The 23269-nt window shown below is 38.9% G+C and overlaps 1 protein-coding gene across 9 annotated transcripts in view; it reads left to right on the top strand.

The window, feature by feature from the left end:
* CELF2 (CUGBP Elav-like family member 2) overlaps positions 1-23269 on the top strand; it is a 540383-nt gene that overhangs the window by 488435 nt on the left and 28679 nt on the right. For all 9 annotated transcript variants that reach the window (XM_053942011.1, XM_053942012.1, XM_053942013.1 and 6 more), the window contains 4 exons: positions 465-544; positions 5500-5658; positions 7791-7854; positions 17570-17704. In XM_053942011.1, the coding sequence (XP_053797986.1) occupies positions 465-544; positions 5500-5658; positions 7791-7854; positions 17570-17704 (438 nt within the window). The remainder of the gene's footprint in view (positions 1-464; positions 545-5499; positions 5659-7790; positions 7855-17569; positions 17705-23269) is intronic.

Below are 23269 nucleotides of genomic sequence, written 5' to 3'. Positions count from 1 at the left end.
AGTTCAGCTGTCAGTGATGCCGACATTTATTCACTATCCACAGTTTACCTACACAAAAGCCAGAGCAAGCAATTGTTAATGCATGGTCTGAATAGATTTAACTATGCAATCCAAAGGCTACATAAAAGCTTTATTTATTTCAAACCCTGTGGCTAAAGAACAAAAACAGTAACAAAACAGAACAAACAAACAAAAAAGAAAAACAAAGCAAAACAAACAAAAAAATTAAATAAAAACCCTCCTTGTCACCCATCTCCACCTAATTTTTTTTCTTTCATCTATGGTCAGATTAGCAAGTCAGCACTGTCAATAAATAAACTAGAGAAGTTGTTTATTTTTATGTACTACTGAGAACAGTGTCGTCTTGTGGCCGTTCTCGTAGACTGTGTTGGTTTAACAAGCGTCCAACCCTTTTGTCTTGTTGTTTTTTGTCTTTCCTGCTCCCTGTCCCCTTGTTCCCACAGGCTGTGCGTTTGTCACATTTTCTACAAGGGCAATGGCACAGAATGCAATCAAAGCCATGCACCAGTCTCAGACCATGGAGGTACAGTACTGTATCATTTGCCCTTTCTTTGTTTTCTTTGTGCAAATGATTGCGAATGGTAAAGCCATGCTCTCCTGGATCAGATCAGACACATGACAATCACAGATTTAAATTTTTTACCAGTTCACTCTACCTGTCTTTGTGAAGCTTTATTTTTCTCAATCACCTAAAAGAGCACAATAAGGCTGCTGTGTGGTATCCAAACACAGCTCTCAATCCTGTTTTCAGTGGCATTCAGCAGAAAATACAAATGCTATGAATACCACTCCTCAGTTGTACTCAGAGTATCTCTGATGATTAAATTACCTCTATTTTTAACACATATGCCCCCTAAGAAAAATCTTAGTTTCTTTTAAATAGATTTCTAAGTGTTGTGGTTTGCACTGTTCTGAGAAAAAGCTCAAGAGATTTACCATGGCCACACTGAGTTACTAGTGCATGTGTTTTTCTGCAAATAGAATCTCTTTTTAAGTTAATATTATTTCGCCTTCTTCATGTAGCCAATAAAAATGCTAATGATGACAGAGCATATTGGAGTGTGGCACTTCCTGCAGAGCACCATCGCGGCTGGCCCCTCACAAGCAACGCTCTTCATTCCCTTCCAAACTGCCTCTATGGCCTCGTATTTTATCATGATGAACAACTCAAAACTTTAAGCTGGTTCACTCAATGTGACTTTAGCTGTTGGCTAACGATCTGGTCATTGGAGTGGTTATTGAATGCCACAGCTTGTCTGGCAATCTCAAAACTTTTTTCAGTCTGTGATTTTTGTCATGGTCTTTCAGAATTTTGCACAAAAAACCGCACAAGTATGAAATCTTTACTTACTCTGGATCTTCTAGCTTATCATTGGAGAGTGCATGTTATACTGTATTATGTATACTGTATCTTCGTGTAGTGATGATTTTTCTCAGAGGTGGCATTGATGTTATGTGCACTTGTTTCTTTTTTTCTTCTTTTTTTTTTTTTTTTTATTATTTCTTTTTCCACCAGGACCTTTCAATTTTTTTTTTCTCTCAGTGATTTTCCTTTGCAATGCTCTAGTCTCCCAAAGCATGCTGGGTGCTAAACAATCATTATTGCGTCATGTCGTTGAGCTGCTTTGTGTAACGAGCCAAGGGGGGAGATCAGGGGTGGGAGGGTGGATAGAGGACAAGGAGGAGGAGAAGATAAAATTCAAGCCAGTGCATGAAAATGTCACTAACTGTTTCCTGTATAGTACAAGTAATGATATCAGCATTGCAAAGCTGTTGTCTTTCCAAACATCACGTTTGAATTTGGTTGAGCTTCTTTTATAATCAATGTGTTTTCTTTTCAGTGCAATGCATTTTTAGACCCTGGGTATACAGTTTTAGTTGAGAATCTGCCAATGAGATGAGAATAAATGAAATTATCTTTACTAGAAAGCTGCTGTTACACACTCTATGCAGTCTGATAGTATATTGTGAAAAAACTGCCACTTTGAGTCTCTGCAATAATACCTGTAGTAATTTGTCTGCCGTGCACTGCTCCATTAATTCAGATCTATATGTTTTACTGGGTTTGATTCCAAGTAAGAAGGAAATATTTATTGGTAATACTGTGTTTTACCTATATTTTCCATGTGTTTTAATGTATTTTTCCATCTAGCAAAATGAATTTTACACAGCTCTACTTCCGAAGACGGTAAAATAAAGACAAAACACCTCCCAAACAAATTCTCCCACTGCTCTGTTGTATGCAGCACCCCAAATGGGGCTGCATTTTGACAGGATACTCTTAATGAGATTAGTTCTGTAGAATGGTTACTCTTGGATCAAAATCCTTCTCAACACCTTTAGACACATCATCAATGAGATCCCCAAACTGGCAAGGCAATTCCAATTATTTTGCCCTTTGAACATCTGGGTCTTTGCATCAGTTGAGCTTAGGCTGAGTCCCTTCTTGGAAAGAAGCCATGCACCCTCCATCTCAGTGGAGGAGGGACTCAACCTGACAACAGAAAAATATGAAGGCAGCACCAGCTGTTGGGAAGAAAATGGCACTGAATGGCATGGAAATATGAAGCTATTGAATGAGGAAGGGAGATGCACCTTGTGTTTGTGCTGGAAGCTTCCCCTCAAGCTAGGAAATAGAAGTGCATAAAGCAAGAATCACCCCGTAGGCAAAAAAAAAATATTTGCTCACTTTTGCCAATACTCTTCTAGTGAAAAGTTAAATTGGGTTGACTAGTGTTACATGTCAAACCTCAGCCTGAAACAGTCATCCTTGGACACTTTGGTTTCATGTTATTTTGCAAATAAAAGTGGGCTTAGGGAAAGATATTGTGTTTCAACTCAATTACTATTCGATTACTCAATCGCTTGATTTTTTCCTTTTTTTATTATTTTCAGTTCTTTAGCATGCATCATTGACCAAGATGAATTTTCAAAGAGGGCTAAGAAAGAACAATGGGGTTGTTAAGTCCAGATGAACATGTCTCATAGAATAATGCATTCTCTTCTTGCTCTTTCCACCTGACTTACTGACCTGGTTAAATCAACTGATTTTTAAAATACAATCGCTGCTCTAAAGTGTTTGCTCTTCTATTTCTTTTCTATAGAGTTTTTTTTTTGTTTGTTTGTTTATTTGTTTAAGTCATTCAAATGCAGCACCAATAGAAGACGCTAATTTGTTATCATGGAGTAAATTTGATACGACAATAACAACCCTTTTCTCATATAGAGCCACTTGCTAGATATAATCTCAGTCTTCAGAATGTTTGCTTTCTTGAAAATGATGAAGTGATGAAATATAGAGCAGCCAGTGAAAAAATGAATTATAGATTCATAAATTGCAGAGATATTGTTTTTATACAATTTACTAACATTTAAGCATTCATAAATATGTCAGCTGTAGTGTTGAATGCTGAACTACCAATATAATATTTCTATAATATTTCTATTATAATAACTTAACCATATAATATTTCTTCCTTTGATATTCATTTCTATTTCTTTGGAAATATACTTGATTCTCCTGTACATCCAGGCAGAAGGCACTAAGTTCCAGTTGTTCTTAGCCCAGTGTTACCAATAATGTTACTTGTATCTTATATAAGATAGAAACAGCTTGCTTTTTTTTATTAGCAAAACCAGAAAAATCTCTCTCACATCCTCTACCCCCTGGCTCCTTTTCCTTTCTTCTTTTTTTTCTAAATGATCTTATTTTTAATATTAGTATAAAAATCACTAGAGAGAGGTAATTGTATAACAAGCCGACTCCTTCATAATCTTTATTTGATTGCTGGAGTGTTATGGATCTCCTTTCTTCCTCACTGAAACACTAAAAGACATTTTTACAATGAAACACAGAGGAAAAGAATCGGAGGTGGAATAATAAACCACAAGCAATGATTTTCTAAGATAATTCTAAAGGAACAGTGTTGATGGGGAATCTTTATATGAGAGATATTATTATTATTATTATTATTGTTGTTGTTGTTGTTGTTGTTGTTGTTGTTGTTTATTTAATAATTTTATCTGATGATTGGAACTATTTTTATCACTTGTCCTGGTGTGAGGTTTTTCAGAGAAAAGGTACATGGCTGCTTTTTGTAATAAATTGAGGACAGGAACTTTTCTGAAGATGTTCACAGTGTTGTGAGAGCAGCCATGGGAAGAGTAGGTGAAGTGGAGCCCTGCTCTGCATCCCACGCTTTACACTTTGGATAAAGCACTGCTGTGTTTCTTGGACTTGAGTCACTTATCACTCCTGCCATTGTGTTCACATTGAAGTTAGACAAGAAATTAGTATAACAAAGCATGGCAAGGGAAGTTATTCATTGGATGCTGTGAGGTTGAAAAGCAGTATGAAATGGATTGACAGTTTCAATGACTCATAAAATGCTTGAATTAATTTGAAGAACTGAATCATTGCAGTATATAGCTTGCTTTCTTGATCTGAAAAAAAATAAGTCTTGAAAGGTTAAAATATGAAACAATTCTTCTTAGCAGGGAAAAAAACAGAGAGAAATCAACAGAGACATCTTTCATAATCACGTCTCATTGTCTCAGTGTCTTTGCCCAGGAAGTGCCAATTCGAAGTCCAAGGGAAATTCCAGTTTTCCTCAAAAGTCCATTTGGTCTGTGACCTCCAACTTCTTCCCAAAGGTCCCTCAGCCATGGGTGAGGAATAGGCTGCAGACCAGACCTCTAGCTCTTTCTTACAGCTTCCCTATTTCCTAAGGCATCTTACAGCCTTGCCATACCATGTAACAAGAGACTGATAGAAGCAATAGAAGAAATGGTGTCAATCAGGAATGGGCTGCTATCACCAGAACTAGTCCCTTTTGGTCTGCATCCTGCCCTTTGTTCACATCTCAAGGGTGCTTGATACAAAGCGTGCCCGGGAGCGGACCGCAGGTGGGTGAATTGACTGGGGGTCCTTGGTGTGAACAGGGCCAGTGCCTCGCTGATGTAAATGGGTGCTGAGGTAAATCTGCTGCTCCCGGTCTCTTTAGGGTGCGCACACCAGCTGCACTGAGCCTGATGGCACAGCCAGACCGTGGTGGCAGGGCTGTGTTGGCTGTGTGGTCCCTGGCAGCACGGAGGTTGGACACCTCTCCCTTTGGCGCTGCCTCGAAAACAGACTGCAGACAAAGCATCACGTCCATCTCATCAGCTGTGAAGCTTAATTAAAGAGGACTGGTACACTTTGCTGTCTCTGGCAGCAATTTGGATAGCTGGAAGGAAAAGAGAGCCTGAGGAAAGGTGCTTTATAAAAAGAGCTGGGGAATCAATAATTTCTCCATAGCCTCTTTTCTTAACAACCTGAAGATCTTAGTCCTTGCAGTCCTACACATGCCAGTCACAGAGAGGGTGAACGATCTGGTTGTGCCAGGGCCAGTGGCCCTACAAGACATGGCTCAGCTCACGAGGCGAGGGTGACCCGGTGTGATTTAACCCTTCTGTCTTTCCCGATCTGTCCAACCACAGGGCTGCTCTTCGCCAATCGTGGTGAAGTTTGCTGACACCCAAAAGGACAAGGAGCAGCGGCGTTTGCAGCAGCAGTTGGCTCAGCAGATGCAACAGCTCAATACTGCCACTTGGGGAAACCTCACAGGTCTTGGAGGACTCACACCACAATATCTAGCTGTAAGTTCATTTCAGGGGTGGTGGCTGTATTATGCTCTATTTATTTTAGGACCATGGTAAATCAATTCTACTAAACTCCCTGCAGTAAATTGCTAAATTGTCCAGGATAAACTGTGTGTCTTCTTCTAGGTGTGTTTATCTGCAAAACAAATAATAGATTCATAGAAAGGCTTGGGTTGGAAGGGATCTTAAAGATCACCTAGTTCCAACCCCTCCACTGTTAATAAAATTGCATTCCATTAGTTTTGTTGGGGGTTTTGAATACTAAAGTCTGTTTTTTATAGCTGGAATAAAATTTAAGTTCTTCCTTAGGGGAGGACAGATAGGCAGCTGAACACTGTAGAGGCCATATCCATATGGTGCAGCCTCTAAACTAGAATGTTGTGGTTCAATCATCAAATTTCCACATTTTCATTTGGAAATGGCTTTTGCTTTAATGCATGGTCCTGTCAATGCTAAACATGCATGGTTCATATCCCCTTATACAGAAAGTAAATGTGGCCAGGAAAACCCATAAATTTAAAATGGCTTTTTCCTTAGTTCATTTGGAAGATGAGAAACAGGTGGTAGCTGCTGTCCCTGCTGGAAAATCTGAAATCCACAGCCACATGTCTTTGGTCCTGGATGGCCAAGAGAGGCTCCCCTTCTTCACAGCTGAGAGGGAGCTTCTGCCCTTTGTGGCTTTGGAGTTGGGAGGTCTGGTTGAGGAGCTTTTGGATAACTTGGGTGTTCCTCATGGTTCCAAGACAAATATAACCTCACTAAGTACAAGGCCAAGTGCAAGGCCCTGATCCTGGATCAGGGCAATCCCAAGCACAAAAGCATGGATCAAGAGCAGCCCTGAAGAGAACTTGGAATTGTTGGTGGATGAGAAGCTTAACATGACCTGTCAATGTGCGCTTCCAGCCCAGAAAGCCAAACATGTCCTGGGCTGCATCCCCAGCACCGTGGGCAGCAGGTCAAGGAGGGGTTTCTGTCCCTCTGCTCTGGTGAGACCCCACCTGCAGTGCTGCATCCAGCTCTGGAGCCGCCAGTACAGGAAAGACATGGACCTGTTGGGGCAGGTCCAGAGGAGGCCACAAAGGCAATCAGAGGGTTGAAGCACTTCTGCTATGGAGGGAGGGCTGAAAGAGTTGGGGCTGTTTAGCCTGGAGAAGAGAAGCCTCTGGGACCTTTGAGTTTTCCATACCTGAAGGGAGCCTCCGACAAAGCTAGAGAGGGCCTTTTTAAAGGGGCATTTAGTGATGGGACAAGGGGTAATGATTTTAAACTGAGAGAGGGCAGGTTTAGATGAGATACTCAGAAGAAATTGTTTTCCTGTGGGGGTGGTGAGAGAGAGTGGCACAGGTTACCCAGAGAAGCTGAGGCTGCCCCAGCCCTGGAAGTGTTCAAGGTCAAGCTGGATGGGGCTCTGAGCAACCTGATCTAGTGGAGGGTGTCCCTGCCTGTGACAGGGTGGCTGGAAGTAGAGGAACTTTGAGGTCCCTTCCAAACCAAACCATTCTATGAAATGGATGTGCCCATATATATATATTGTGTATGTAAAAATACATCATTTGTGTGTATACGATGTTTTGATATAGGGATATAAACAGCAATTTACCTGGCAATTAAAAATATATATTAGTACTGAGGTTGGCTAATTAATGCTGAGATAGGCTAAATTGCTCAATATACAAATACCAGCCTAATGAATATCTGTGTGCTTGATTCATAAAGATAATAAAGAAAAAACTGAATTCACAGGGGTGGGGAGAATGGACCATGATTGACAGAGATGAGTTATGGTAACTACTAGACTACAGAGGGTTGTAATTAGTCACACTATGTTGGTTTAAATAGATTTAACACCTGGTTGTTAAAAAGAATAAATTGATTAATTGTTTTAAAGCAGCCATGTTATTGAGTTTCCCTTGTGTCTCTGTGTTTCTTAATAGAGATTAGACATTAATATGGATTTACAGCATTGACTCTAGGGATGTTCATTCCAACAGCAGACAGAAGCAAGAGACTGTATAAATGTAAAGGAAAGCAGGAATATTCCAAATGTGAAATGATAGCTCATTTTAGTTTTATCTTCATTTGTTACATTACTGTCAGCTAGATTGCTGTGTTGTGTTGTTCATTCGCAGCTCCTGCAGCAAGCAACTTCCTCCAGTAACTTGGGTGCCTTCAGCGGCATTCAGCAAATGGCCGGTGAGTTAAAAACCCTCTCATTTTGCTCCTGCTGTGTTTTGTATTCTTAAGCTACTGAACGCTGTACCTCTAATAATCACATTGTCAGGGGGTGGGGGGGCGTGTTGTGTATTAAATGTGGCAGATGTATTGGCAGGGGACAGCTCATGGTTCAGCGTCAATAGAAACACTTTCACCCCTCTTTCAGAACTGAAATTAAACCCCGTGCTCCCAGGTTGTGCAAACAGTTTGTCTTGCATTAGTCACCTGCCATTTAGCCAAAGTAACCAATTGTAAATTGCAGGAGAGCTCTTAGTCCCTGCAGCCGTATCCTGCCCTATGAAAAGTGTCAGGAAAGCAACAGTAGGATTACATTCTAATTTCCAGTGAGATTTCTGTGTCCTGAAAGATCAAATTAATGGCAGCCCTCAAACATTTTAATAATATGTGGTGAGGAAAAATGTTCTGACCTTTTTAATGAAACCCAAGATTACAGGCCTACCTTCAGTATGAATTTTCAGGCTCCTTTTATAATCACAGAAAATTAACTGGGTGCCTTTTTGACTTTGGAACCCTAGTTGGCAAAATTACACAACAGAGATTTTATGTAAAAGTATAATCTTCAGTCTGGAGGAAAAAAAAAGAAAGAAAAGAGGAAAAAAGAATCAAAGTGTGAGCGGATTTGAAAGCCAGCTAGTTGGAGGGTTTCTTAGTAATGAGCTGTGTGCCAGTAGTAACTGATGTGTAGTGATTAGCAAAAGGTCATTCCCACTGTGTGACCTACCATGCTGATATCCTAACTTAACATGATGCTAGAGAAGGCAGCATGTGCAGTAAATCAGAGCACAGATGCACATTATGCCTGCCGTGAGGAACTGTTAAAAAGCTTTTTTTTTTCTTGTTACAGGGAAAAAAAAAGAAAGACTCACAAAACCCCTAAATTGCTACATTAGTTTATTTTAATCATGAGCCCGCTAAATCAATGGAATACAACATTACACTTGCTTCATCATCACAAAACAAGGGCTAAAATATTCTGAAGTCTTTATGAGCACAATTTCTCATTCTTTTTTTAATCCTGGTCTTTTGCTGCTTCGGGTTCTGCTTTGAAGGAAGCCTGAAATACTTTAACAAGTATATATATACCACACTGTATAGCTATACCCCACAGGTATTCTTTGCTCAATCGTTATATTATGCCATTATTGCAGTGACATCAGAGAATAATGTGAACCTGCTGTCTGACAATATAAATTGGCCTACAGATGACAATATCTCTGAATTATTCTCTCTTCCTCAGACCTGCTGGCAGTGCTTGCTGGTTCTATTATGTTACTCTTGCAATCTAGCATTTTTTCCATCAAAATAATGTATCTTAATATGATAAACAGAACAGAGCGGTTCAGCAACAGTTTTATACTTGGGAGTTTTGGAAGTGGTTTTGAGCTCAAAGATTGTGTTTTAATGTTTTCATATTAGGTTAGGTCTACAAAATGAAAGAATTGGGACACTGAGGAAAAATAATGTGATATCCATCACATTATGTGCGCCTTAGAAGTTTTTGTTGCCTATTTCTCACTGTTAGTGTAGATTCAGCTTTGTTTTCAAGAACTGTGTTGAAACTAAGGACTTTAGTCAAGTATTTCCAGGATGGGCTTTCAATCGAGGATGTGATTTATTCTCTGAAAATCATATGGTCTTGAGACTGAGAGAAACTCATCTTAAGAAATCATAGTGGCACATCATTGTTACTTGAGGGATATACTTTTTTCAACTGCAAATTAGATTGCTAATGCACTCATCTATGGGATAATTTGATGACTGACTGCCTCTCTTGGAAAAAAATGTATTTTATATCTTATATTCATGTTATCAAAACAGCTTGAAGTTTACTCCTTTCCCCAAAACATGTGACTCGTAAATCTTTATATTCAAGGTAAAATTAGTGATACAAAATTGTTCTCCAAGCTGCATGTCTACATGAAAGTGCCAAAGACTAAGCACTATTTCATTGTTAGAACTGAGAGTTCATGTCCTCTCCTTGGAAATCAGGCAGTACTCTGTCATGCAGTGCATCTGGTATTAACAATTTGTGTATTATGTTTCATGAAAGGAATAGAAAGTACTCCTGTGTCTGCAGCAAGAGCTTGCATTACCAGCTGAAGCTATCACTGAACATTTGTGAAGGCCTAGAGTTTTTTAACTTAAGCTGTACAGGTTCATTTCACAAAAAAGAATCTAATATGTAATTCCATATTGCATGTCGTTTGCCTATTAATATAACATTTCAAAGTGAGGAATAAAATCCAGATACAATTGAGTGAGGTTCTAAAGAAGATCTGTCATTGCAGCTTTCAAGTTCTTTGAACTTTGTGTTTGAGGGATGCAACTTTTATCCTTGAAGTCGATGGGTGTGCTTACCACGTAATTCAGACACTAAAACTTTGATCAAAAGCCACATGAGCCATTGAAATTCCACCCTTACTTCCATGTCAGGGCTCTAACATCTCTTTTATGCTTAAATCTTGATGAAGTCACGGTTTGCTACATTAGGACTTCTGATATAGCTCCCCATTGTACAAAATTAGGGGCTGCAAGTGCTTATTTGTGCTGCTAAAGCTTGTGTTGTCTCTGCAGAGAACAGAAGGGGCATAGCACACACCCCACTGCACATGTGAAGAGTTATTTGCTATGCTCAGTATATTATTTCTTAAATCAAAGCAATTTTCTTTGCTAGCAGAGCAAAGACACTGCTCTTCAGTGTGCAGTTTTAAATTCCATTCCCCTAAATATCATGCCTCAGACTGGTTAAGGTAGCTCTTATGTTGCAAAAGCAGTGGTTCTTTGATTTTGGTGGAGTGGGATTTTTAGGTGTTTGTGATTGATGAGTATTGGAGTTTACTTGTTTGTTTGTTTGTTTGTTTGTAAACTGGGAATACAATCCAAAGAAAAATGGGGAGTTTCTCAAGAACTGTCTAACATATAGATATTAAACACTTAGCACCAGGTCTAAAAGTGATCACTGTTCTTGCTGTAGCAGCCAACTGACTCTGCTATACATTCAGCATTGTGTGAAGTCCAAGCAAAACATGAAACTGGTTTAATGAAAATTTGACATCCTGAAATTTGAGAGACAAAAATCTGTAGCTTGCCATTTAACTTTCCAAGCTTTAAGGTTCCATGCCTAATTCTGCAGTTTAGTTTTATCTCATTTCTATAGAAAAACAAGGTTTTCATGAAATCATTCTACTTAATGAGTCAAGCCAAAGAAAACAATGTAATATTTTGAGACTGGCAATAAAGTTGGGAGAGCTGGCAGTGGTGCCTTTGGTAATCCCAGTAATCCCCTGGTCTTGATTACAGGCACTAATTCTACCTTGCCAAAGTCTGCTTCATTGTCCTGTATAAAACATGCAAGGACATGCATCCTTATGAGTACATTTCATAGTGAGCACTTCCTCACTTTTCCTCCCCTTCTCTGAAATCTTCTAATCCTGATGCTAATTTAAAGACAGTGTTTTCTCTCATGTTTTTCCTCTCATGTGTTTCCTCCCCAGCCTCAGTGTCTAGCCTGCACTTTGGGGAAGGCTAATAATGTAGATGAATTATATTATGTGATTTGATTGTCTTACTTTAAAAGACAATGTAAGCTACATTAAACACTAGCAACCTTTCAAGCAAGCAAAAATTCCTCCTTCAAATACATACAAATTGCATGAGAAGCTTAGTTCAAACTTGGAGATTGATGTTGCTTGAATGTTTGAATTGAATTTGGCTGGCACTGCAGCAGGTCCTGAAAGCTGCAGTTATTTAAGCCAACCTGTCTGTTTAAGAGCTTGGGAATTACAATACAGATAGTGTAAAAGGAAGTTTACTATTGCTAGGATGATTGTAGAAAATATTTCAATGTTTTCAATATTTAAACAATATACAGTCTAGGAAGATTTTTCTATAATCCATTAATGTCAAATGTTTTGGCAGGAACAAATATTGGTTCATACAGCAACATTTTTGTATGTGTGACCATTCAAGACATAAAAAAATGCACAGTACTCATAAAAAATACAAAAGGTTTCTTTTAATTTCATTGAATAGACAGTGTATTTTGCTTTCTGAAGTTACATAGGAGGAGAAAACATGGATTTTTCTTTTTCTTTCAGAACTCTAAGCCCTCTACAGCTGGGACTTCTTATATTTTTCCAATGTATATATTTTTTCCAGTGCTGTCCAAGTTCTCTCACAGTTTGGTTGCATTTTGGGTTGAACTTCTGGCCCTTTCTGAGCCCTGCTCTATCCTTTCCACCCTTCTTCCACTACCCAAGCCAGATTTCCTCGTGTTGCAGAGTCTGTAGGAGCAGATGGGTGAGAGAAAGTCTGAGAGGTTCTGCTTTCTGAATATTTTCCTCTAATTGTTGGATTGGCTCAGTGGATCAGGAGGGACCAGCTGGAAGCCAGGACCATCTGCACAAAAGCTCTATACTTTTGCATTGGCCAAAGGATCCTTTATATCCTCTGACTCTTCGATGGCTTCATTCCAGCAAAGCCATACAGAAGGAGGATTTCTCCTGCTATGACCTCTTTAGGGATATCATATTAAAAGTAAAGGTCACCGAGAAACTGTTTCCAGCTCAAGGGAGATAGCTGTTTCTTAAAGATAACTACCAGTTTTGAAAATGTTGACCTCAGGGACCAAAAACATTCAGCTTTTGTAACACTAATTCCATTGAAAGTCCTAGTTATTTTAACACATAAAATTAGCTTTTTTTTTTTTTTTTTTTTTTTTTTTTTTTTCTTCTTTTAACTAATAAATTAAACAACTCTGTTTAGCATTTTTGGAGAGATAGGGTTTGTAGCAAGTGAGCCTGTTCACAATCCACACTTTACTCCTTCTCAGAGGAGAAGGAGAGGCACCTTGAGAGGAAAAAGCGGTGCTCAGCAGTTAGGAGATGTGCTTATTCAGGTGGTAAAAGTGCATGATGTGCAAGTTTGGCCAAGTCTGGGCACAATATCTGTAGCTCTGTGTGGGCTTTCTATAACCAGCAAATGGGGGGTGAGGGGGCTTTTTATTGCCTTGGCCCCTCTGTGGATGGAATTCATCCAACTGAGCCCCAGTAGTTTGGAAAGCAGGCATCTCAGCTTTCTGCAATGTGAGTGAACAGGGAATCACTCCCAGTCAATGATTCATCCTACCAAGGCTGGGGTTAATCTATTTTATGGATATTAGGAAAATACTACATATATTAGGAAGAAATTCTTGCCTGTGAGGGAGGTGAGGCCCTGGCACAGGTTGCCCAGAGAGCTATGAATGCCCCATCCCTGGAAGTGTTCAAGGCCAGGTGGGATAGGGCTTGGAGCAACCTGGACTAATGGAAAGTGGCCCTGCTCATAGCAGAGAGGTTGGAACCAGATGGTCTTTATGGTCTCTTCCAACCCAAATGTTCTATGAGTCAATGTTTCTATTATTCTTTTTTAGGATCAGATTATTTCATTACCCCCTCTCTCTTCTTTGACTACAGCAAGAGCCTGAGTGAGTAACTTTTTTTTGAACAAAGTTAGATCAGATTAATCCTTCCCTCTAGGACTGAAGAAGTTTTAATTGACAAAACCACCCTTCTTGCCAGAATGTGTTTAGAGTATGTATAACCTGAAAATGGGCTGAAATCCTACATAAGTCAACAAATGGCTCAAGGGGTGTTGGAATTAGGTGATCCTTAAGGTCCATTCCAACTCAAACCATTCTATGATTCTGTGAACGTGCAATCAGATTTAAGCACGTGCTCTTAAAATACAGGGCAGAAACAATTGTGGACTTGAAAGTTGTTTTAAGGGCTTTGCTCAATCAAACAGTAACTGGTCAGGCTACCTCAAGCACTTTTCAGATAAGCAGCTTTTCTGAAAGTAGCCACAGAATATATATGGGTTGATAGAGGTGGCACTTAGATCTCCTGTCTATTTTACTTAGAATTTCTGGAATAGCCTCACCCTCTACCTTTATACACATTTTGCCATCAGCATCCAAAACGGCTGATGTCAGTGTTAGCAAATTGTTGCTTTTTAGCCTGGAGATGATATATTTTACCTTAATCCACATTTTTAAGCTGCAGCCAAGATTTTATTCAGATGGAATAAATCCTAATAATTGAGAAGGATAAAATTTCCAAAGCAAAGGAAGTCAAGTCAGTGGGAACTGCTTATGAGCGATCAGATTTGCTTCTGATAATCACCACTGACTTTGAAACTCTCCATGCATACGGTGCCTCTACATGTAGCTGGTGCCTTCCCTTTTTTGGAATTTATGCAGTAAGCAAATCTCAGCTATTTTCTAATATGATTTTATTATGGTTTTAGAAACTCAAGAGCTGATGAGGCCTAAGAAGTCTTGAGGAACGGCTTGTGACTCCGTTCCCTCCTCTACAAATACCCAATAATTCCAAATTTACAGTTATCACAGGAGAAAAGCTGCAGTGACTGAAACGAGGCAAATTACTTCATTGTATGAAAGTTTGTGTCAGAGGCAGCACAAGAAGTTGTAAAATGTAAATCTCGTGCTCTCAAATTTCCCCGTGTTTTCACAGAACTGCATCTGTGACTGTGCAGCACTACAAAAATTTCCTGTGAATGTGCTAATAGGCCTTATGAGAATGTTCTATCACCATCCATCTGTCACTTTTTAACAGGCCTGATTGGCAAGCACTTGTAACAACTGACATCTGTTCTCGCTTATTGATATGTAGATTTATGGTAATTGCTGTGAACAATAAGACACAAAATTACCTAAGGTGAACATTAAATTAAATTTTCATGCCCCTATCCTTATAAATATTTTTTTTAAATCTTAAGTTTCAAGCAAGGCATACTGTGCATCTGTTTTGTACATAATTTAATTGTTTTTTTAATCTGCCAAATAACAAAATGAAAGTTGAATTTCCTTACAATCTTGAATATTTGCCAAGCTGATAGCACATTGGTAAATACATGTTATTAAAAATGGAATCAAACTGTATTGTGAATCTGGGTTTTTTAATCATTTCCCTTTAATTCCCAGCATTGTCTCCATCATGAAGATCAAGAGTTATTCCTTACCCAGAAGGGTTTTTTTTTTCCTCTACAGGAAGATATTCATTTTTCATGTGCAGCTCTGCCTATGAGGCTGTTCCTCAGCATTAAGCAATTTGCATTTCTTCAGAGAGAGGTGCATTTGCTGAGTGAGCAGCACTTTCAAATAAAATCCATCTACTCATTTGCTGTCCATCTCCATTGCAGGATTTGGGACTGTTTTGAAAAAAATTGTAGGATGTGAAAGTTCTGAAGAGTGTGTGTGAAAGGGGAGAGAATGAGAGAGCAGATTCATCCCACAGAACTGCAGAACTGTACCTTAGCTGAGGTTCAATTGAACCAAAAATCCCCATTTGAAAGCAAAGTACTTTTGGGGTCTGGGACTTCAGAGCATTTGGTTTCCCTCCTCCAAATTTGTCCAAGCGAATGGGATGTTGACACTCCTGACAAGTTGATGGGAGAAACCAATAAAGAGGAAGCAGAGATGGTAAAATGCCTGGGGAATGTGAAACAGTGATGACAGGACTTATTTTTCAGATGTTTGAGCAGACAGAATATCCTAAAGAAGATGCATATTAAGTGATAAAACTGTTGACAAAATGGGCTCTAGAGCATGCTGGGTGCTATCCTTCTCTTACTTAGGTGTGACAACAGCCAGCAGGTTTTTCTCCTGCAGACACCTAAGCTGACACCCTATAACACCTGCAGGCTGTTTTGTGGCCAGTGTCTTACAGTCACTGCTACAGTAAAACAAATTGGGTAAGGAGACAACTTCATCACCACCAAGCCCTTGTTCATTCATCTTCTTTGGGCATTGAAACTCATTTGCCAAATTGATGGGTTCCTCCTGTGCTTATTAAAAAAAAAAAAAAGTTTTTGTGGAATGAGGCAATGATGGTATTTATTTTGCATTCACAGAGGTGCAAGGGTGACTCATGAGTGCAGAGAGAGCAGTTGTTTGCTCTGCTGCCTGTTGACCTTGTCTAGCCTAGGCTGTCCTCTAGAATCATTCTGTATTCATCACAATTATTTAATCCTACTATGTATACCATTCCAAAGTCCAAAGGAACCCTCACACAGAAGACATATAAGCTGGCTATGACTGATCCTTTTGATGAATAACTAAACAGTGGGCAATAGAAAGCCATTGCTCTGGAGGAGAGCAACCCACTGCTTTCCCAAATCCTTGTTACAGGTTGGCACTAAAATACAGCCTCAGTGAAGATCAACAATGTTTGCTGGATATTCTTTGCTGAATTACTTATTCTCCTTATGAAATAGGAAGGTAAATTATAATTAAGGACCAATATCAGTCCAGGAAGAAAATGAATTCTATATCTCATTTTGAGGGTTACTGACTGCTTTGTTCGCAAAGATTTGGGTCCCAGTCTTTTCCATCCCCAAAATCTTGTTTGAAGTAGTCTGCAGTCTTATGGCTATCTACCAAAGCAAGATAATTCTTCGTGGGGAAAAAGAAATACTTACACCCAAGGCAAACCAGTAAGTTAGAAGAGGAATTTAAAAAAATAAAACTATGTTGTTTGCATACATGTGAACTGTGTCTTGCAAAATAGTAATAGATTAGTAATGTTTGAGAAAAGCCTTATCTTTTAAGATGGTCTTTAGCCTCCAAAAGAAACCTTAAAGAGCTTCTTGGTCATGTAATTTCTCCAAGTATCTTGTTCCAGTTCCAGGCTATGAATTGGTGTCAACTAAAATCTTGGATCAACTAAAATCTTAACTCCCACCAGTGCAACGGTGTCCCATTTTCAAAAACACCAACATCTGAACTGAATTTGAGACATCCACATAAGAACCTCAATCAAATTAGGTGCTCACTTGAGGCCTGACCTGCCTGCTGGAACATGCTGTATTTAAATTTGGGGCTTTATTCAGAAATAGATGTTTATATCAACATTCATTTCACAGTCCCTAATGCTGTGACAGTAAGAATTCCTCTTTATGGAAATTATTATTTGTACTAACCTGAGTCTGCAATACCTGTGTTTGAAATGCAGTATCACTCTCCATTATTGCAGGAGATCTGAATTCCTAGAAAGTACCTCTCCTTCATTGCATTTTTTTTCTCAAACATACTTCCCAAGTATTTAAATCTCTTTTTTTTTTTTCATTTTCTCCAAGTTGTTGTTAAGCTCCTCTGTTTGAAATACAAAGTGTGCAGGGAGAAATAATATCTCTTGTAGGCAAACTAACATTCAGAAAAAATCAGACAAGTTTCTAGGCATTCAAACTGAGAAACATGGGAAACAAATTTTATTCATTCCAATTATATGACCCTGTCCTGAATGTGTTTTAAATGCTAGTTATCTTCTTTATATCCCCCATTGTGTCAGGAAATAATATTGTGCCTGGGCTTCACACAGAGTTTAAATGACTTTTAATTCTACACTTCCCTTAGAAGAGGCACAAACCAGGTTTAATTTTCCTGGAGTATAGGCTAGTGTCTTTGGTGCATTCTCTCAACTCCAAAGTAGAGAGATGAGAAATACTCTTCAGGAACTGTAAGAGGTGGTTTGAGATTATAGATGTCTCAGGAATGAAAATAATCGAGTTTATCGGCAAGGTACACCCCAAGCTCCATGCCCATTGAAAATAGCACATTTTGATGATTATGATGATGATTACCTGTTTTAATTAACCCTATTGCTTCTCCACATAGGCATGAACGCTTTACAATTACAGAATTTGGCAACTTTAGCAGCCGCAGCAGCCGCCGCCCAGACCTCAGCTACCACCACCAATGCAAACCCTCTCTCCACAACGACTGGTGCTCTGGGAGCCCTCACAAGTCCTGGTAAGAGCAAAGTGCCTGCTTCCAACTCACAAACATGGTAGTCAAGGGGAAGATGGTAGTTAAAACACTGGTTCCATGTTGTGTCATGAGTTCCATGCTCATGTAAATTGTGAAGAACCTTTTAACAGCTGAATACATCTTTGTTGCTGTTATTTTCAAGCAAATAACTGCTTTTTGAAATGGTCCAATGTGGGCATGTTCACCTTTCCAGATTCATTTCAGGGGCCATTAAAGCCTAACAGACTGATCTTAAAAAACTCTGCGTGAAAATTACAATTGCATAGGAAACTTAAGATAAAATTAACTTTTCACAAAGAATTCAGAACATGACCAATTTCTTCCGTCCAAAGGAAAATCAGCTGAGGTGGTTCTTTTTAATCCCCAAGATACTGATCTTTGATTCCCGTCACACGCAAGTATTGCTTTGCCCTTAATGAATTTTTGTTAAGTCCTTTTTATTTTTCCTTTCTCTTGCTGGATCCCAATTGAGCTTTCTTCTGGTCCTGAGTACACAGTTACAGAAGTGATATCAGATGCACAAGGAATACACAGCCAGATTCTGACTTCATTATGGGGGCAGGAGGATAAGAGGTGGAAATGCTTCCATGACCACCATGTGGATTTCCAGACATGCATGTCTGATGTCTCCAAAGCCCTAGAGAGAAATGGGGGCAAATTCAGGCTTAGGTAACACTTCAGAATCTCCAGAATCCACAGAGAGAGATATTGATTCAGTGTAGTTACTCTGGCTTTACAGTGATATAGCTGAATAGAGAATTTGGCCACTTATTGTTACATAAAGGCTGCAGGGTGTAATTATTTGCATCATGAAGTGTGTTTATTGCTGTTCTAAAAAACATTCATATTATTTTAGATACCACTAAAGAACACTTGTGTTTAATCTTGTTTAAGTGTGTATTTATCCCCCATGAAAAAGTAATTCATGGCAGACTGAGCTCATCAGTAAGGAAAACAGTCTTCACTGCAAAAAAGAACTGGGACCGAGTGTGGTGTTGGGTCTTAGTGCTGGCCAGAGCTCCCATTATATTACAGTTTTATTGTTTGTTTGAGGCTGAGGTTAAATGGAAAGAAGCTTGGCTAGTACTAAGTCTGTGTAGAATTTTCCTGTTTCTGGCACAAGCATCATCTTGACCTAAAAATAATATTCATTAGCAACATCTCTGAGAAGTAGGTTGAGTAAAAATAATTTTGGCTTGATTATGTGCTTTTTTTTTAAACCTGAGCAATCTCTTCCCTCTGTCCTGGAGCTGGGACTTAGCACTTTGGAAAAGGCTATTCCCACTGTCAGTGTTTCCATGTTACACCTGTCTAAATGCCACCCATTTATAGAAGCAGAAATGTTGCATTTCATGCATGCTCTGTGATATCTCTGCAGTTGAGCTGATAAATGTCTGAGCAGCCTTGTCCTCCCAAGTCACACACAACATATCTTGACCCATACTGACAAGAGTTCCCAGGGCAGTTCAATGCACTGCTCTGTGGTGCAGAGGGGCTGGAAATTAACTCCCCTTTTCTTTGCTGCTCTGCAGCACAATGGCACCAGAATGCTCCTGTTGTGCACTTTGTTTTGCCATGTACACACAGAACTTGGATTCAACCTTAGGGGCCCCATTGCCTTCCTTCCCTGTCCAACAGTCTTCTTATCCAGCCTGTCTGACTCACTGTTCCCTTTTAGCCTGATCTTGAAGCTCCTTGAATACCTGGGAGGTTGTTTTATCTGATGTCCAGGTCTGCAGAGGCCCATGGTAGACAGGTGCTTCCACTGGACCGGGCAGATATATCTTTGGGGTAACTAGAGCTTCCTATTGCTCTGAGTGGTATTAGAGAGCAGATACCAAGGGTTTTTTTCCAAAGAGATTAATGATTTTGGCTAGCACATTGAACTTGTGTTATTTTCAAAAAAATCTGGACATTTAGCCTTTCAAATAGTGTCTTCAGAATGCCAGTTGCCCTTGAAAATCTTATAGATGGTACCTGTGCACAGGTTTTCTAATATTAGACAGCTTCAAAACCTCTGGTAGGTCCACTGACCTATTTATGTTGCACAACCAACCTAAAATCAAGCCTTGTTAAAATGTTCTTCATTTTAACTTTCCTTATCTGGTTCCACATTCTCCACCCTATTACATATTTTGTAAACCTGAATAATATCTTCAATGATTCTTCTCTGCTCCATGGAAAATTAATTTAGTTTGATAAAGCTTTTCATAGTAGCTCAAAGTGTTTCCACTAAAACTTGAAATATGTTGGCAGAAAACATTTAAATCTGCCTTTCAGTGTGTGGATGTTTGGAGGCCTTAAGGGTATTTTTTTGGTCTAGTTTTCCTTTAATAGAACACTTCAGCTTGTTGTGTTTCAAAAGTGTAAATTATTTTGTCTGATTTCAAAGCCTGCACTAAGCCCAGGAAGAAATGTTTGCATCTCTCCAGATAATGCATTAAATAAATATTTTTTAGTTGAGAAAACAGCCCACATTTGTGGCAGGGCAAAGGTAGATGCTTAAATTTAATCCTTTTCTTGATGTTGTTAAAGGTAAAATGCTGCACAGAATGGAGATGGGCATAAGTGTGTACTTCCAGTATGCCTTGAACCATGGCAGACACGTAAAAATCATACCTGTGTTTCTCTCCAGATATATCTCCCCTGAAAACTTCTCCCGAATCAATCTTTGACCAAGTGCTCTTGTTCTTGTCCTTTGTAAACATGTGTCATAAGAGCCTCAAAAGACGGTTGTTTCAGTTAAAATTCATCTTGAAGCTTAATTTTACATAGCTAAGATTTAGCAACCATCAGTGCACCACACTAGGACAGAGTAGATAGTGGTCAGGCCAACTTCAGTGCACTGGCAACACAGAAAAACAGGCCAGGAAGTGAAAAGCCAGTGGGACATTTATATTTGAGGATTTCCAAACAAATTAAACTCCAGTGATCTTTCTCCCATACATTCTGACTAAACAGCTTTGACCGCAGGAGAGTCTAAGGACACTCGTTCTCCTCCATGTGCTAAATACTTTCTCTTAAGCTTGAAAGAGTATTCATTCAGAAAGAACAGAGACAATACAATCCCCCAAACTATTAATTTTTTTATAATTGTAAATTTATAATTTCAATTTTGCATACCCATGGAAGTGTCTCCCTACAGCATTGTTAGAAATGATTTTTTAAAAGCCTTTGCTTAAAAAAACATGAAAGATTAAGCTTTCATTTTAGTAAAAATCCCCTCAGGCAATAAATAGGTTCTTTTGTCTCTGGGCCCTGGAAAAAAAATTAAAATGGTTTAAATTGCCTATAGTTAAAGTAACTGTTTCTTGCAATTATCAGATGGTAGTGAATAAAAATTAAAATGAAATCATGAAAGACTAAAAACCAGGTAAAGGCATATTATGTCTTTCATGAGTTTCTCATGGGTCTTTTGAAGACTCATTTAATCATCTTTCTTGTCTTTTATTTTGATATGATAATTGTTTCCTTTATTTACTTTAATCACCTCTATTTAGTTAATTAATTCTTCACTTTATTTTCATTTCACTTGCTTAGGATACTTTTTGTGTTTTAAAGACAGGTACCAGTACTATTTCATACTGTTTTAAAGGCAGGTACCTGTAGTATTTCATAACACAAGGATTTGGGTTGGGGTAGCTTTTATCTGGCTCCAGGTTTGCCTTATCCAGTTTGTCTCAGTTCCCTTAGGGTGGGGACCTGGAAGTTTGCATTTCTTGTTAACTGGGAAGGGATTTTGGAGGGACTACCTCAACTGTAGTATCCACACTGTAAATATCCCAATTTGGACAGGATGAATCCTAGCTGAGTGTCAGGAACCTTATTCTCTCCTCCAGAGGCTGTCCTTGACACATCCTGTAAATGGATCATCGAGCAAAGAGCTTGCAGGGAGGCTCCTATTCCAGAGCCTGCAGAGATGCAGGGTTCATTCAGGGGGTGGTGGGAATGCCTGGAGGTGCATGTGAAGGAGGGACATATAAGCTCAGAATCAAAGTATCTGTCTCTAACACTGTCTGACATTTATTTTCCCTCAGTTGACCCACTACCCTAATTTTCCCAAGGGTCATAATGTGTATTGTGACTGTCCTGGGTGGTACAGGGCTAATTACAACACTGTAAAATGTGGACCACTCAGAGCAGGTTGGTGAATGTCTAGCAGCATGTCCAGTCAAGGTCTGAGTATCTCCAAGGATGGAGATTCCACAGCCTCTGTGAGATCATTTCAATTTTGTTTCTTCAAATTCAAATATAATTGTTTGTTTCAGTAACCAGTAGGAAAGCCCTACTATGTGTAAATGAAGAGACAAAACATCTAATTATATATCTAAATTTATCTGCATGAACATACACAATATAATTTCTGAGCTGTGGGGGGATGGAATTGCTAAACCAGAAGATAATTCAGTTTCAGACCTTGGAGCCTTCTTTGTCCATGACATTTTCATGACTATTTGATTCTCTAAACTATTATTTGTTCACACAACTGAACTAGCTATTCATGCTTCAGTAAAAAACTCTTTAGGTTTATCTGTTGTGTAACCCTGAGAGGAAATACTTGGGGAAAAAAAAATACTGATAGGGTAGAAAGTGAGAAAGTGAAACTTTTTTCCTTTAATGATCTCTTAAAATCCAGCACAGCTTTTGTCATATTATGTCAGTATTCAGCCATTAAGTCTTACGCTGAAAAAAAAAATATTCTCCTCAGCACAAAGGTCTAAAAATACTCATTTTCAGACAGATGCTGACATTGAAGAATAACAGTCCCCAAAAAAGGAAGACTGTGAAGTATAGAATAAACTGAAAAAGAAAAAAAAATATACTGCCTTTCCTGTAAGAATTAATTCATTCTCTCCCTCTGGTCAAAGCAGAGAATTATAACTTATAGCTGTCATCTGTAGCTCATTATTTTCCCTACCCCCTAATCTAGTATGAAGATTGTCTTTGTTAGTTGAAGGTGTTCATGTTGTGAGCACAACTGTTGAAATGGTAGAGATTTCACAGAAGATACAAGATGCTTCAGCTGAGAAGCAGTGAAGAATGTCCAAATAACCTTTCTTAGAAGATTTGCTTTTTGTTCACTTCAGTACCATACATTTTTCTCCGATCAGTGGCGCAAGGCTGCCACCATGACATTTTGTTAGAGGCCAGTACACCCACTGAGATAGTTGTGATTTGCTTCCAGGATGATTCAAAAATAACCCTACCAGTAGGTATGTAGGAAGGTCTGACAGTTTGCTAAAGACTGAATTGAAGTAGATGTTTCATGTTGGAAAAGGCTGGTTTAAAATGCAGAATGACACTTGTCGTGCTATAGTACAAATTGATTCTTTTTGTGCCATTTCATGGGGAATTAATGCATGTTCCATTATTGTAAAATCATTTAAAATAAGCTTTATTAGTTTTGCAGAACACAGAAAACCTCCCTAGTATAATTTTCATTATTTTCAGGATACAGTTGATATATGTAAGACATAGCTTAAATAAAGGTTTTAAAATACAGTGTATGTACAGTACACACACTTAACCCAAGTGTATGTTTTTAAA

Source organism: Vidua chalybeata, chromosome 5 (assembly GCF_026979565.1).
Source record: "Vidua chalybeata isolate OUT-0048 chromosome 5, bVidCha1 merged haplotype, whole genome shotgun sequence".
In the NCBI taxonomy this organism is placed as follows: domain Eukaryota; kingdom Metazoa; phylum Chordata; class Aves; order Passeriformes; family Viduidae; genus Vidua; species Vidua chalybeata.
This window is presented reverse-complemented; position numbering and strand designations above follow the sequence as displayed.